The sequence below is a fragment of the Capricornis sumatraensis genome, chromosome 4, assembly GCF_032405125.1.
Source record: "Capricornis sumatraensis isolate serow.1 chromosome 4, serow.2, whole genome shotgun sequence".
Classification (NCBI taxonomy): domain Eukaryota; kingdom Metazoa; phylum Chordata; class Mammalia; order Artiodactyla; family Bovidae; genus Capricornis; species Capricornis sumatraensis.
The window spans coordinates 6,630,036-6,646,059 of record NC_091072.1 but is presented as its reverse complement, the minus strand read 5'-3'; the positions used below and the strand labels follow the sequence as shown (position 1 = coordinate 6,646,059).

General features: G+C 45.8%; 1 protein-coding gene across 4 annotated transcripts in view; it reads left to right on the top strand.

Annotated features, from left to right (window-relative positions):
• Nucleotides 1-16,024, top strand: part of PSD3 (pleckstrin and Sec7 domain containing 3) — a 314,418-nt gene that overhangs the window by 265,969 nt on the left and 32,425 nt on the right. For all 4 annotated transcript variants that reach the window (XM_068972089.1, XM_068972088.1, XM_068972087.1 and 1 more), the window contains 2 exons: nt 11,895-12,052; nt 14,548-14,692. In XM_068972089.1, coding sequence (XP_068828190.1) covers nt 11,895-12,052; nt 14,548-14,692 — 303 coding nt within the window. The remainder of the gene's footprint in view (nt 1-11,894; nt 12,053-14,547; nt 14,693-16,024) is intronic.

The window sequence follows — 16,024 nt, the reverse complement described above, 5'->3', positions numbered from 1 at the left end:
GTCAGGGTCGGGGCCATGCCTGGCGGGTGGGGAGAAAATAATCAGACAGAGCGTGTTCTCCAGGGTCTCACCAGCACACACATTCTACCGCCATCCTCATTTTCCACGCCTTGCTTGCCCAGATCAGATTCTCAGCATCAGAGCTTCCCGTCCAGAGGTTCCTCCCGTGTTCTCTAGGTGGGCAGCTGCTGCACCTCGGCCCCCGCCCACCACGGCTGCCAGACCTTGGCTCCTAAAAGAGGGGGGCAGCATTGTGAGACGAAGGAAGCAGGGCTTCTGCTCCCCTAACTAAAGGAGTCAAATAAGTCTCCCGAAGACATCGAAGCCCACCCTGCTTTCACTCTGAGCACGTACACACCTCACACACACACATCGCCTCTGCCACTGCAGGGCGGGCGGCTTGGGGTCCCATTCCAGTATCGATTGCTCATCAGTTACTTAAAACTTTTCAAGATTGCTCAGCTAAGAAATAGCTTAGGGACCTCCCTGATGGTCCAGTGGTTAAGAATCTGCGTCCCAAGGCAGGGGAGGCGGGTTCAATCTCTGGTCAGAAAACTAAGATCCCACATACTGGGGGACAGCTGCAATGAAAGATCCCACGTGCTGCAACTACATAGCCAAAAATAAATAAATAAATATGTTAAAAAAAAAAAAAAAAAAAAAACCTAATGATTTTTACCCGATTAGTATTTCCTCATTAAGAGTGAGAATAGTAGTAAAAATCACCACCACCACCACCACCCCCCAAAAAAAACCCCACAGTCACCAGAAGGAAAGCCAGGCACGGCTGAGCCTACGCCAGGCAGATGCTCCGAGCCTCTCCACCCCCACTCAGCAAGGCTTCCCCTCCTCCCGTCCCAGCACAAACAGGCTCACGAAGGTTTTCAGTGACTCCTTAGGAAACCGAAGACTTGACGAAGATCTCATGCCTCTAAGGTGCATATCCCTGCCTGTTTGCTTACAACTCTCTCTGTTGCATGCCCCCTGAACACACAAAGACACACACACACACACACACACACATCTTTACAGGGCATTGCTTTGGATATAATATCTAAGGGAACAGTCATCCCAAATCAGAGCATCCCACCTCATTGAGGCAGGAAGGGACTGGCAGGCTTATTGAGCCCACTTACTGTAATGACCATTCAGCCAGAAATAACATGGGTTTGTTAGTATGATGTAGTTTTGGGGGTACTTTTTATATTTGAGCCCTACAACTTTATAGGAGGATATTGTCTCCATTTTTTAAATTAAGAAGCTGAGGCTCAGAGGTTGGTTTGCCTCCTCAGGCTTCTGAAGGGTGGTTGGAACCATGCTAATGTTTTTTCCATTAGACTCCTCTTGTATAAGCTGACTCATTGGAAGAGACTGATGCTGGGGAAGACTGAAGACAGAAGGAGAAGAGGGTGACAGAGGATGAGAGGGTTGGATGGCATCTCCGACTCGATGGACATGAACTTGGGCAAACTCTGAGAGATGGTAGGGGACAGGGAGGCCTGGCGCGCTGCAGTCCATGGAGTTACAAAGAGTCGGACACAACTTGGCGACTGAACAGCAAGCAATTCTTACATAAACACATAGCTCTATTGTATGTCTTTTTTAACTACTAGAATTTTAAATAAGTGATTTTGGAGAACTTTTTGTTACCCTTTACCATATCAACCAGATTCCACTAACTTCTGGCTTCCTTTTATCGTTTAGTTGCTAAGATATGTCTGACTGTTTGCGACTTCATGGACCGTAGCACATGAGACTCCTCCGTCCATGGGATTCCCCAGGCAAGAATACTGGAGTGGGTTGCCATTTCGTCCTCCAGGGGATCTTCCCCAACCAGGGATCAAACCTACGTTTCCTGCATTGGCAGGCCGATTCCTTACCACTTGAGCATTAGAGAACCCCTAACTTTTGGCTAACACTCAGCAAGTATGCAGGAGCTTCTTTCTGAAGGCAGCTTCCTGCTCTGATCAGGACCATGATCCTCCTCTGTCCCTCATGGCACTCGCCACCTCTCCTCTGTTGGAATGTGAGGCTATCTCTATTACCTTCCATACTTCGTGTAACTAACCTTTTAAGATTTTCTAATTCAGACCCACTTTCAGATAGTCTTCCTTTTTGTTACCAGGAAACATGAACAATCATAGAATTGTCAGCATTTCAAGCATTTCATGATTCCCAGATCGGCACTTAAAAGCCAAGCGTCTATTATCAGCTGAGCTTAGGTTGACAAACTGTCAGCCTGACTCCGACCCTCACAGGAAGGAAACCGGTAGCGCGCGCATCTTCAGGTCCGGACTGCCGTAGTTTTCGAGAACGCTGTGCACTGCACGCATGCCTGAGAGCAAATAAGCCTCTAGAGGAGCTTACGCTCTGTCTAAAAAGGTCAACAAATAAAGAGCCATTTCATGCTCTTCTCTCAATTCGTCCCACCCTCCCCTTCCCACACTGCGTCCAAAAGTCTGTTCTCTATGTCTGCGTCTCCACCTCTGTCCTGCAGATAAGGTCATCACGATCATCTTTCTAAATTCCATATATATGCGTTAATGTATGGTATTTGTCTTTGTCTTTCTGACTTATTTCACTATAATAGGCTCTAGGTTCATCCACCTCATTAGGGCTGACTCAAGTGCGTTCTTTTTTATAGCTGAGTGATATTCCATTGTGTATATTTACCACAGTTTCTGTAGCCATGCTTCTGTCAATGGGACATCTAGGTTGCTTCCATGTCCTAGCTATTGTAAAAAGTGCTACAAAGAGAATGGCATAGAAACATATATATTACCATATGTAAACAGATAGTGAGTGGAAATTTGCTGTCTGACATAGGGAGCTCAACCTGGTACTCTGTGACAACTACAGGGGTGGGGTAGACTGGGAGGCAGAAAGGGTTCAGAAGGGAGGGGACCTGTGTTTACCTGTGGCTGATTCAGGTTGATGTACGGCAGAAACCATCACAATATTGTAAAGCACTTATCCTCCAATTTAAAAAAAATCCCAAAAAGTGAATAAAAGAAGTAAGAATGGGCAAAAAAAAAAAAAGCCACTTCAGTGCCATTCAATATGTGCTACCAAGAAGGCAATGTGCCATGGAAGGACAGTTCACTGAGCCTCAGGAAGAACAGAGATGATCATGGAAGGATTCACGAAGGAAGTGATGTCTAGACCTCCCCTGAAAAGACACACAGAGGTTAGTCGCATGAAGGATTCAGGCAGGGAGGAACGTGTACGGATGCCCAGATGTCAGAGACCACGGCGCGTCCAGGGAGTTGCAGGTGCTCCAGAAGGCCGTGCTTGGGAGCTGAGCTTTTCTCCTGGAGCAGTGTGGGAGTATCCAGGGATTTTTAATGGGGCATGACACAATCAGATGTGTATTTTAGAACGATCAGTCTGGCTCTAAGATGGGGTGTGGGTTGGGGGCGGTGTCGGAGTCATAGAGACCAGAGTAGCTTGAACTATGGTAGGAGTCGCGGGAAGGGGGGAAGCACACTGCCTGGGCACTTCAGTTCCTGGTGCTGAAATCAGCGGTCTGACACAGAGATGGATATGCAGATCAGGGGCCGGAGGGGGTCTGGAGAGTCCTCCAAAAAAAATACACAAGAGAGGTGATGTCGCTCAGAGCTTATAAAGCAGGCAGAACAGTGGGACACAGACCTTTCATGTGTGCCTGGAAGGGAGGGACCGTGAGAGGGGCCGGGCTGTGTGCTGGCCCCGGGGGACAGTGGGGGGCGGCAGGAAGAAAGAGAGATGGGGGGGGCGGGGAGGGCTGCCCAGACCTCAGGGCCTGGAGCCGCACTCTGGGCTGGAAAGGGGTAGCCTAAGGTGGGGATCGGAAAGTCACTCTGGAATCCAGCAACAAGGAAGTTATTGACAAGGCAGCTCCAGTGGAGTGGCAGGCTTGGAAGCCGGAGGGGGTGAGTGAGGACACGGGCAGAGAGCCTGCAAACAGCTGCTTTTAGGAGGTTCTTCCCTGATTGCCCCTCCGTGCCCCCGCGACACCCCCTTTCCCGTGACCTACAAATCCTGGATCCCCAGTGTCTGTTCTCTCGCAAGTGAAACAGATCCATTTCTTTCTTTCTCTCCCCTGGACAGTTCCTGACATGGTCCTGAGCCCTTGTCTTGTTTCTCCAGCTTGTACGCCACCTGCCAGCCGCATGACCACCTCCTTCCCATTCTGGCCCCTCCCCTCCCCCTACTTCACCGTGTTTGCCTCTGACTTTCAAGCAAAAAGGAAATCCACAGAAAATTGCAGTAGTGACATCAGAACCATTTACAAAACGTCATATTGGGAGGAACGAGAAACCGACTTGGTGTCTACCCCCCAAAAGAGCTTGGGCTTACAGTGATAGAGGTGTTATGCAATGAACGGAAAGTAGCACAATAAAAGCCAAGTGTATGGGTGAACTGGAGAAGACATCGGGTGAAGAGGGGAAACGCTGTGTGAGTAACGGACTGCGGTTTCTAGAACTTCTCTTCGGCAGAGCACAGTGCAGCGTCTGTGGTGAAGCAAGTGGTTTTGTCTGTTTTCCAGCTGAGCAGAAATGCACTCCTGTCCCTGTTTGGTTATGGTACTTGCAGTGCCTCTGAGACCGGGCTTGAGAAATGTATTACCTGATAGAGCGCTATTTATTTTTATTGGAATATGAAGTGTTCGCAGCAGAGGAGTCTAATGTCATTTTAATATAACAGTTTATATATGCTTTGAAATTTTGAAATTGCTGTGGATTAATGATAAAGCGATTAAATTCTTGGTGGGGAAATTCCATCACTTGTCCACATACAGGTATCAGCTTTCTCCCGTTTTGTTATCCAGGAGTGAGTCATCTGCCGATCAAATGCTGAGATGCGTCTTTGCTGTCACACAGCTTCAGAAGATCTCTATGGGTTTCAGTCAGGGCTTTGTGTCTGACCCCACTGGGTCTGTCCTTTTCTTGCAAGTCTTTTTTGGTAAGCTTTATGATGGTATTTTTGTGACAGGTCTGGTTGTGGCAAAAGTGAATTATGTTATCCTTAAAATAAACTGTCAGGTGATTGATGGAATGGTTAAGGGAGAGGGGTGTGGGTGGCTGCTGAGTGCGTGGCTCTGAATTAGCGGACTATGATAGCCTCTACACCAGGCTCTGGAGCATGTTCTTTTTTAAAAACAGTAGTGTCTATCTGGCTGCGTCGGGGCTTGACTGTGGCCCGGGGGTCTTCGTTGCCTCGTGGGGGATCTTTTGTTGCAGTGCTTGGATTCTGTTGTCAGTGCCTGGACTTAGTATCTGTGGTTCATGGACTTAGTTGCTCTGTGACACGTGGGACCTTAGTTCCCCAGCCGAGAACTGAACCTGTATGTCTTTTTTATTGCAAGGCAGATTGTTAACCACTGGACCACCAGGAAAGTCCCTAGAGAATATTCTAATGTCTTTTATCTCTAGAGTCTAGAAAACAGGTATTCAGACCAGAATATATTTGCCTTTGGCATGTCTTTCAAATGTAAAAAGAAAAACATGTTGGTTAACTAAGAATTGAGTTTCCTGTCTTGGTTCACTGGGAACCCTCTGTTCTTGATGCAGTCTTCCATTGTTTCCTTGCATATCTTGACAGAGAGATGAGTTCCCACTGCATGTAAGCGAAGGGAGTTGTTTCCTGCAGTGTCTGAAGTACAGGTGGCAAGTGCGGAGTGGGCCTGGGCCAGGCAGAAGGAGGCCCTGAAGACCAGGCCCTCTGACTGATGCCAGGTGCCGGGAGCTGGCCGACCTGACTGGGACCCCAAGAGCAAAAAGCTTTCCTGTGTGCTCAGGGCACTTTTATTTATTTATTTATTTGGTGAAACTGCTGGTTCTGTGCCCTCTCACACCCTGAAGGGGCCATATGGACCCCTCTCTCATTCTCTGAAACAGTGGAAAGTGCATGAAACAAAAGTTCACTGGGTTCTGAGGTGTTACATGACCATATCTGTTGTTAGTTATAAGTCAGATGAATGACCCATTTCAGCAGAGCAATGTGACCATTACATAAGGCATATTTCAAACATAAGCAGAATTTTTTAGGACTATCAGTTCATGAAAAGGCATTGCAACTGAAAACACATGGTATCTGGAGTTCAGGACACAGGCTGTGCTCTGAAGGTTTGTTTAAAAACACGTTCAGAGGGTCTGGCAAACAGAAACTAGTTTATCCTTTTCCAAGCCACTCGAGTGTGAGACGTGTCCAGAACGCAAACCTCTCCTCCTGTTTGCTCCCTGGGGGCCTAGGCAGTGCCTTTCTCTCCCTGTCTCCCTCCCCTTCTCCCTCCCTTCCTTGCAGTAAATATTATACCCACACCAGTCATGTGAAAGTCATAGTAGGAAACACGTATTCAACACTAAGTTGCTTTCCAGGGCTCTGCACTGAGGGGTAGTGGGTGGGTGATGATGGGCACACAGCACACAGTCGCAGACAGTGCCAAGTCAGCCTTTCGCAGGAACCCAGAGGAAACCCTGGTCACTGTGTTAGTTAGAAATATTCAAGGAGTAAGGATGAGCTTCCCTGGTAGCTCAGCTGGTAAAGAATCTGCCTGCAATGCAGGAGACCCCAGTTCAATCCCTAGGTCAGGAAGATCCTCTGGAGAAGGGATAGGCTATCCACTCCAGTATTCTTGGGTTTCCCTGGTGGCTCAGCTGGTAAAGAATCTGCCTGGAATGCGGAGACCTGGGTTTGATCCCTGGGTTGGGAAGATCCCCTGGAGAGGGGAAAGGCTACCCACTCCAGTATTCTGGCCAGGAGAATTCCATGGACTGTATAGTCCATGGGGTCACAGAGTCAGACGTGACTGAGCAACTTTCACTTTCAAGGAGCAAGGAAGGTGCTGAGATGTTTCTTCTTTTTAAAAATGTTAAGACCTTTTAAGTTTCTTCAGATACTGAGTCACAGAATCCTATATGCTTTTTCAAGGGGCTATTGTTGTTTAGCCGCCAAGTCTTGTCCAACTCTTTTGTGACCCCATGGACTATAGCCCACCATGCTCTTCTGTCCAAGGGATTTCCCAGGCAAGAATACCAGAGTGTGTTGCCATTATTTCCTCCAGAGAATCTTCCTGACCCAGGGATCGAAACTGCCTCTCCTGCATTGCAGGCAGATTCTTAACCTCTGAGCCTCTTAGGAAGCCCTTCCAAAGGGCGACTTGTGGTTAACTGTCTGCTTTCTCTTCCGGTTCAGTTGTGTGATCATTAAAAGATGGATCCTCACTTGCTGGTTCACTCACCAGATTTGTCCTAGAAATGTCCTGTGTGTCCCTGAAGTCAGAGGCCTGACTGAGAAAGCATCCCAAGTGCTTCCAGTCCCACCAGGCCTGTGAGTGTCCCCCTTCTCGTGTCCGTGCAAACAGGCCCAGTCTGCTGCTAGGGCCCATGTGTCTTCATCCGCACAATGTGGAGACGGCACAGTGTCCGCTGTGACCAGACAAGCTAATATGAATGAATATAATCCTTTCAGTTTAAGTTGCTTATTTCCTAATTCTCCTTACAGAAATAGAAGACATTTTCCTGACTTTAAAATCGCTTATCTAACATGAGAAAATTAGTTGAAATGATCCTTGAAGCTCCTTTCAGTCTTAACATTCTATGAAGAAGTGACTTTCAGATATCTGATTATTTGAGTGATGGGCTAAAGCATGCCTTCACCTGATTTCCCGTTATGCCTTCCTCCCAGATTTGTGGGAACACAGTGTGCTCTCTGGTTAAAAAAAAAAAAAATGAAACTGAATAATTTTTAGAATGACATCTAACCAGAAATACACAGAATTTTTTAAAAAGATAATCATCAAATTATGAAAAATGTTTTCAATGCCTTTTTAAAAATCAAGAGTTAATACACAGCTTAGGGTCCAGTTTAACTACGGACGTTTTTATTAAATCCTCATAGGGTCTCAAGAACGTCTTCACTTCTCTCACAGCTATGTTCTCTCCGTGGAAATCAAGACTATTTCAACTTTATTTTAAATTGTTTTAATGAGGTAGAGCGCTTGTGCTTTGTACTCTGTAAACTGGAATCTGAGCATTTTTAAATTGACATTGGTGAATATCAGGTGACGTTTGGTCACTTTCCAAGCTGGACTTTATTCTCACCTGAGGGTACAGATTTTCAGACTTGCCGCCAACCTATTGTCTGTACATATGTAGATAATCTTTGCGTTAGTGTGTTATGATCCAACTTCACATGACATTTAATTAACAAGCTTCTTAAGAAAAAGGAGAAAGCTTTTCATTTCATGCTTTAAGTGCATTTTAAATAAACAGCATTGTGAAATCACATGCTTGGTGCTCATTAGGTGGTAGAGAGCTCCAGTGAGTCGTCCTGGATAAAAGACGTAGATTGCAGTGAACCCAGAGGAGTAGTAATGTGTTTTTAGGCATCATTTTCACCCTTCATTTGTTTGAGAAAATAGCTAGTAATTATTAGGTGTCATAGAGCATTTTATTTTTTCATAGAAAATTTCTTGATTGAATTTATCTTGCTCTCTTTTCTCATTTAGTTTGCATAGCCAAGAGTCTTAGGTTTGAAATGGTTTGATTACGATAATTTACCCCTTATTTCTTCTTTCCCAGTACCGTCATTAGACACCATCTTCAACTTTAAGCAGTGAAAAATAAAGATGTCAGAACGAGCTCTGCAGAATAAAGTTTCTTCCTTTTATTCAGTTGTCAGCTCTAACTTCTCCAGTCTATCCTGAGTTTTCATTTTGTATGGACTTGGAGCTACATTTTCTAGTAGGAATTCAGAATCCCAAATGTGTTTTGTTTGTATTTTGCCCTTTTAAAAAAAAAATGATAAAATGATATTACTATTAACTAAAAGAGCAGAAGCCCATGTTGGACTTAAAATTCCTAGACTTTGGTGTCATCCTAGTTAAATAGATTGTATCTTCCATTTCTGTCCTGTGTAGTATTTTCCTTCCAGTATCAGAAACCTTAGGGTTTAGGAAACTGCCTGAGAAGAGAGTCCTCTTCAGAAACCATGGTGCAGGTCTCCCAAGTTGATAATTACTGTCCGCTTCTCCTTAGAGCTGTAATAAATGTTCATCTTAAAACTCTTAGCACTTTTAGAGTGTTCCAGGAACATCATCCTTTAAGCTTGGTTTTAAGCTTGAAGAATGAGGTCAGAGAGACTATGCCCCAGGGATAAGTATAGTTGCTCCAAAGGTCCAGGTCACCCAGTGCTAATGGCTAAGGGTCGGCCTTTCTCTCCCTATCCATCCGCAGCAGGACGTCAGGCACTGTGACGTAGATAGGACCTACACTGCTGAGAGGAGAGTTTACCCCTGAACACCGCAAGTTTGAGCTGCACAGGTTCAATTGTTGGCGGAGTTTTCAGCCGTGAGCACTGCGTACGGCGTGACTCACGGGAGACTGAATTCGCTAATGTGGAACCGTGGACACAGCGGAGCGGAGGATGGGAAGGAGCTGCATAAACGGGGGGCAGACGATAAGTCTCGGGTGGATTTTCAGCTCCCCCCGCCACGCGACATTCCAGGGTCACGGGCAGTCGTGGTCATTCCAGGGGGCACCTCCGGGACGAGAAGGGACAAAGGCCAACAGCTGAACTGAAGCCTGGTGTACGGCCGGACGAGGAGGTGCCGGAGCCGCGGTCAGAGCGGAGAAGAGGCGCCGGAGAGAAGTGGGACGGGGAGCCGTGGAGAATTTCCAGAGAATTGCTGACTCCCTTGGTTGCTGTGAGATGAAAACGAAAGAATCTGTGAAACTTTGCAGTCGGGAGGTCATTTCTGACCTTTGCTAAAGCAGATTCAGTGAAGGGTAGAAACGGACTCCAGGCTCCAGTGGGTTAAAGGGTAAACTGGAAATTAATGTATAAAAATAGTTCATATGGGCCCCTGACTAGTTGTATATAAAGGAAGAAGATAGGTGACGGCTAGAGGAGGAAGTGATACTCAGGAGGGACTATGGTCTTACAAATATGAGAGAGACCCTGAGCCCATAGACAAACAAGGATCTAAAATATAGTGGAAAGATAATAACCAGGGAAATAAGATCCTAGGAGGGGTTGGTGGAGGTGGATCTGGAGTACAGGATCAACCCTAAGCACGATTCCTCTGTGTAAGGAGGAAAGACGGTAAAGGTGGTTACGAATGTGTGTTTACAGTATATGTAAGCAGAAAGTTTGATACTCACAAGTTTGTCCTTATGAAATATAGGTTCAAGCTATATGCTACTAAAAATTATTATTAGAAACTATATCAAGTAACATCTAAGTGCTTACTCTCCTCTTTGAACATTATTTAAAGTTTAAAAAATAGGATCTCATGGAATTTCATCCTACAGCTCTATGAAGAAGATATCACTCCTTCTCAAAGAAAATGAACTTAATGAGTGAATTAATTAATCTAAGATCATGGAAATGAGGAAGAGATGGGTCCGGCTCCAGGCACCTACCTGTGCGCTTAACCTCCCCTGGGGTGGGACAGGTGTACTGAAGAGAATAGGGGACGCTTGGCAGAATGGAGCAGAGAGGTCACTGTGGACGGGAAAGCCGTGACCGTTGGCTCTGGCTGCAATTACTGTTGATGTCAGTTCTTAATTGCCAAGGCTTAATAGAGTTGCAGCAATCTTAGAGTAGTCATTTTACCATTTAGTATTATAAACTGTGTGATTTTTATGTTGCTGTTGGTATGTACTGAGTGTCTTAGGTTTCCCCACCTTGGCGTCAACACCCTTACTGAGATCAGCAGCTGCTGTTTCTTTCTGACTCACTTTGAACTGATGGCAAGAGTACCCCTGAAAAGCGTGGTTTGTGCTGGGGCCGCGGGGAAGGGAGGAAGAGATATGGGAGAGTATAATTATTTTTTTGAAAACTTGTAAAATGAAACTGATAATAGAATATACTATATCTTCCTTTTACTACTAAAAGGCTTTTGCTACTAATTAGAAGGAGTATGTGTTCTTTATAGAAGTGCAAGCTTATAGCGTTATATATGATATTATAAAATATGGGAAGAGGAAAGAAGAACTTAATAGTAAAAAATATCTCCTATAACAGTTTGTAATGTTTGCTATACTTAGACTGGTTTTCAGGTCTTTTTTATTCTTATGGACCCACGGAAATGACTAGATATAATAATAATAGTACAATAAATATCACATTTTTCTACTAGTTGTGCTTTTTTCCCAGTTATGTTTAGGTGGAAGCTATACAAAAGAACCTTTGTAAATTCTATGAATTGTGTCTGGATCATGCTCAAAGATAAAATTGCATCTATCCATTGCACCTTCCTGTTTAATATAATTTTACTCATTTTTCAAATTTATGACAATAGAACTAATCTTTCTCCTGACTTAAGGTTAAGCTGATTTTTCCTCTATTCTTTCAGAGTACATCTGGAGAGATTATTTCATTTTACTGTTCATTTTTTTCTTCATATTATTAGCCTCAAAAGAAAGTAGCAGGAAAGTGTGGAGTCTTTAGAGCAGACACAGTGGCCCGGTTTTCACCATCAGTTCACTTCTGCTGATGGGTGTCCATCTGTTTCCTAAACCAGATTGCCTTATGAGACTTCGCTTCATTTCAAATCACTGTAAAACGTGTATGATAGATATTTTATCTTTGACCTTCCTTAGCTCTTTAATTATTATATATCAGCTTTTGCAAAAGTGAGCCTTTGGTAAATGTACATTTTCTCATTCTGAGAATACTTTTCTTTTTTTTTTTTTTTTAATTCAGATTACTTTTAATACTTTTCAAAGAACAGAATGTTTGGTGACATTAATGAAGTAGCATGGAGTTGTTTTTACCCGCCATTCGCTTCAGCTTTTTCATGCACCTTCAAGGATTTTCAAAACTTTTTCTTGCAGTTAATAGGTTTTATAAAGAGAAGAGAAGATGAAGTCTGAACATGTCTTTGCTTTCTTCGTATCTGCCTACAGGACGAATATAAGCCAGAGAAGGCCCTGTCGGAGGAGGACCTGAAAAACGCCGTGAGCGTGCACCACGCGCTGGCGTCCCAGGCCACCGACTACGAGAAGAAGCCCAACGTGCTCAAGCTGAAGACGGCTGATTGGAGGGTCTTGCTTTTTCAAGCCCAGTAGGTTTCATTGGTTGGGTTGGTTTGGGTTTTTAGTTTGCAGAGCACCACTTTACACCAAGAAAGAGAATCGGGATCTAGAGTGCACACTTGCTGAGTCAAAGTCATTAACCGGCTACAATAGAGAGACAACAATCTCAGGAAACTAGACTGAGAAATGGAAACCCTGGGGCACGCTTTCTGTTTCCGTGGAGTCACCCTGTGACCCTCTGTCAGCCCCTTACCAACTCTGGATGTAACATCCTCATAACGGAAACCAGGGTTTTAGTGCAAGCCCCGTCACGCAGTGAGTGCAGCAGGCCGGGACTCAGATAACTGACCGTTGCCTGAGTCTTTGTCACGGCCACAGCTTAACCTCTGTGAACCACAGCTTGTCCCTGGTGCACCTGTCACAGGGTTCTGGTGAGAAGTGAAGGAGATCAGGTATGCAAAGAGCCTCAACACAGTGCCTGGCACACAGAGGCTGTGCAGTCAGTGTGGATTTCATTTCCTTCTCTCTCCTCTCTGCATCTGAGCTCTAAGAGTCTGTGATCAAACTAGAAGGAGAAGATAAAATCATACTGTGGGCACGGAAGCAGGCTGGACTGCCTGTGTAATAAGAAGTCCGTGACAGCCTTCAGATGAGGGATGGAACACTCCAGGTGGAGAATTCTGGATTTATGAAGTGAGAAACTCGGGATTTTTGGAACTGAGCCTCTAGAACAGGCAGTTTAGTCACACACGTTGCATCGGTGTCCGTGGCAGGCACTGTTAATTATTCACGGCGTGCCTTTTACAGCCTGAGCTTGACTTCAGAACCACTCTCAACCCAGCCCTGCCAGGTGAGCGCATTTGGCGCTGGCATGACATTTGATGTCAAGATAGTAAACACGGGTGTCTGCGCGCTTGTTGATGAAAACAGTGGAAGATGAGAAAGGGGAATGAGAACAAGAACAGGTTCTCTGGCGATCTGTGGATGCTGAGCTTGCAAAGGTGTAAAACTGCTGACATCCGGTGAGGAGGAAGTTGTAAGGAAACCCAAGCTACATAGGATATTTTCAGTGTGGGAGTAAGACAGTTAACACCCAAGGGAACCACAGCCAGATGCATAATTACGGCTATTAGTCATAAAAGTCCTTCAAATTATTCTGTTCCCCAGCATTATTGTTTTTAAATGTCTGAAAGTGCCGGATATGATAACTTGGGAGATCTGATTACTCCAAATATAACTGATGAAGAATTGAGTCCAGTGAAAGAGATAGTCCAGTGTGTGTGGGGCACGGTGGGGGAGACCCCTGGTGTGCGGTCAGCTCAGCGTGATTGCTGTCAGGGGAATCGCGCAGAAGGGGACTTTTAGATGGGCTGACTTTTTGTCCAGCTTTGTACTGACTGTGTAGCCGGCGGGTATCTCACCTAGTTTGGATCTGTTTCTTCCATTCGTTTACGAGTTCACAAGCATTGGCTGTGCCGGGCTCTGCCAACATGGCGTGCAAGTTCGCAGCGTGACACTGACCTCAGGAGATTGCCACGTCCTCTCAGGAGGATATTTTTGTGTCCTATTGAGGTGCACCTCACATACTCAAAGTTCACAGTGACGTTTAGTAAGTTTGCAGAATCGTGCAACTCTGTCCAGCTTTAGAACACTCCCATCACCCTGCAGAGGCTGAGCCCCTGTGCCGTTCTCACCCCTAGCCCGGACACCACTGGTCTCCTCTTTGTCTGCCCTTTCCTGGATTTCCCATATTCCTGCAGGCGGAGAGTATGTGGGCTTTCCTGTTGTTCTGCATAAAGGTCTGGGGTCGTCCAGACTGAGGCCTGTCTCGGCTCTCCACGCCTCTGCTGCTGGGTGTGATGCTCTGTTAGGATACAGACTTCACTGTGTCCGTTCCTTCACCAGTCGATGGGCAAGAGTGTTTCTCCTTTTTGACGCTTATAAATAATGCTTCTGTGAATATGCACATACAAATCTCTTAGGGCCCATATGTCCTTATTTCCCTTGAGTAAATATATACCTAGGAGTAGAATTGCTGATAAATTTATAGTTAATTTTGTAAAAAAAAAAAGAACTGTCCAAATTACTTTCCAAAGTGGGTGTATATACCTCTTTATATTCCCTCTATCAGTTTATCCCTCAGTTACATTTTAAAATCAAACTATGTGATTAGAAGAGATGAGTTAATTTTTAAATTAATTTCTGACTAGCCGAGGATCCGCATCAACTAGAAAGCAGGGGGTTTAATGAACACTTGCTGTGGAGTGAGTGTGCTTTGTTTCCCCTATATCCTTGGGTGGTAGTCACAGTCTCACTCCCTGATGATCATGGGTTCCAGGGCCTTTTGTTGCCATGGCGAGTGCTGTTGAAAATGTTCCTCTCCAGTGAAGCTTTGCCAGGGATTAATTCGTCCCAAGAAGAGTGAATGATTTTATATGTCATTTTAGATCAGTGGTGAGAAATGGGCAGGATGTCATACATGCAGGTGTGGAAATACCCCCACGTAAATATACCTGTCTCCTAGGAGCCCGGAGGAAATGCAGGGATGGATAAGCAAGATTAACTGTGTCGCAGCTGTGTTTTCGGCACCGCCGTTTCCAGCTGCCATTGGGTCTCAGAAGAAGTTCAGTCGCCCGCTGCTGCCTGCCACCACGACAAAATTGTCTCAGGTAAAGGCGTTTTGATCTTTACACCTTGTCATTTCCCGCTTTGTAAAGTAGTCTTGCTATGTGTATTTGAATGATGCCCCCTATTCTGGGGGCAAGGTTGAGACCTCACCCCAGAGGGCCGTGCTGTCAAGGGGGCAGACGCAGCGCCCGTGGCCTCTACACATCCCCTGGGAAGCAGACACTGCGGACTCGAGACGGGGTGGATGCATGTGGGCGCACGCTGTGACTTCGTTTCTCAAGTTAGGTTACTACTCAGTTACACCAGCCTCACTTTTGTTTGTATTTTTTGGTTTTGTTTTTCCTAATAGTTCATATTCTTTAAATACCTGGCGAAGGGTAGATGTCCTGCCTTGGAAACCAGCTTTTTATTCACTCATTGATTTAACTCTTCGTTTTATTGAGCTTTCCCCATATCCCAGACTGTGTGTGTGATGCTGGAAGCATTCTCAGGGACCCACTGCGAGGCAGGGCCTTCCCCGCCCTCGGGAGGATCTGAGTGGACCCTGGTGGTTTTCCCAGAGAATGCAGGCAGAGCACACGAGAACCCTCTTGGGAGGTGTTCACTTGAGCTGCTCTCCTTTTATCAGGTCGATGTTGCTGAAGGTCACATTCTATGGCGCTCCTTTCCTACTTAAAACTCTGTTATAAGGACACCGCATACAAGCCACTCTACCAGTTCTAAACCTGTCTGCAGGGCCACTATTTCCACTGACTTGTTAAGGATTTTGGAAGCTACTTTGACATCTTTGTGAATTTCTTATCGGTACAGTAATAGAGAGAATTTCATCTGGCTGTGATCAACCAGGTCTAGATATTAACTAGCTCCTCCACACACCTGACATCATGGTTATCAACAGAACATTTACTAAAAAGAGCATATCGTGTGCCTATTGTGCCTCAGAGACTATTGGCTCTGGAAACAGAAAGGCAAGTGAAACCCAGGCAGTCTCTGGGATCCAACTGGCAAATATAAACAAGCGAGTAACTGTGACAGTTTGAGCAGAGGCACAGGTATGATAAGTCCAGGGGACCTTCGGGCTCCAGGTAGGGGCTGGCCTTGGGGGTGAGGGAGACGCTCCCAGGATGGGCGGCAGGAGGGGTGTGGGAAAGGGGGCCGCCCAGCAGAGTGAGGCCGAGAGAGAGAGGGGGCGGCGCAGGTGTGGGAGCCACGCTCGGCGTCATCCGGTGCGACTCGAGCACCCAGTGCTGTGAAAGGCGGGAAACATTCCTCTGTGGAGCTCTGTGTGTGTGTGTGTGTGTGTGTGTGTGTGTGTGTGCGCGCGCGCGTGTGTGTGTGCGCGTGCACTGAGTTGCTTCAGTCGTGTGTCCGAC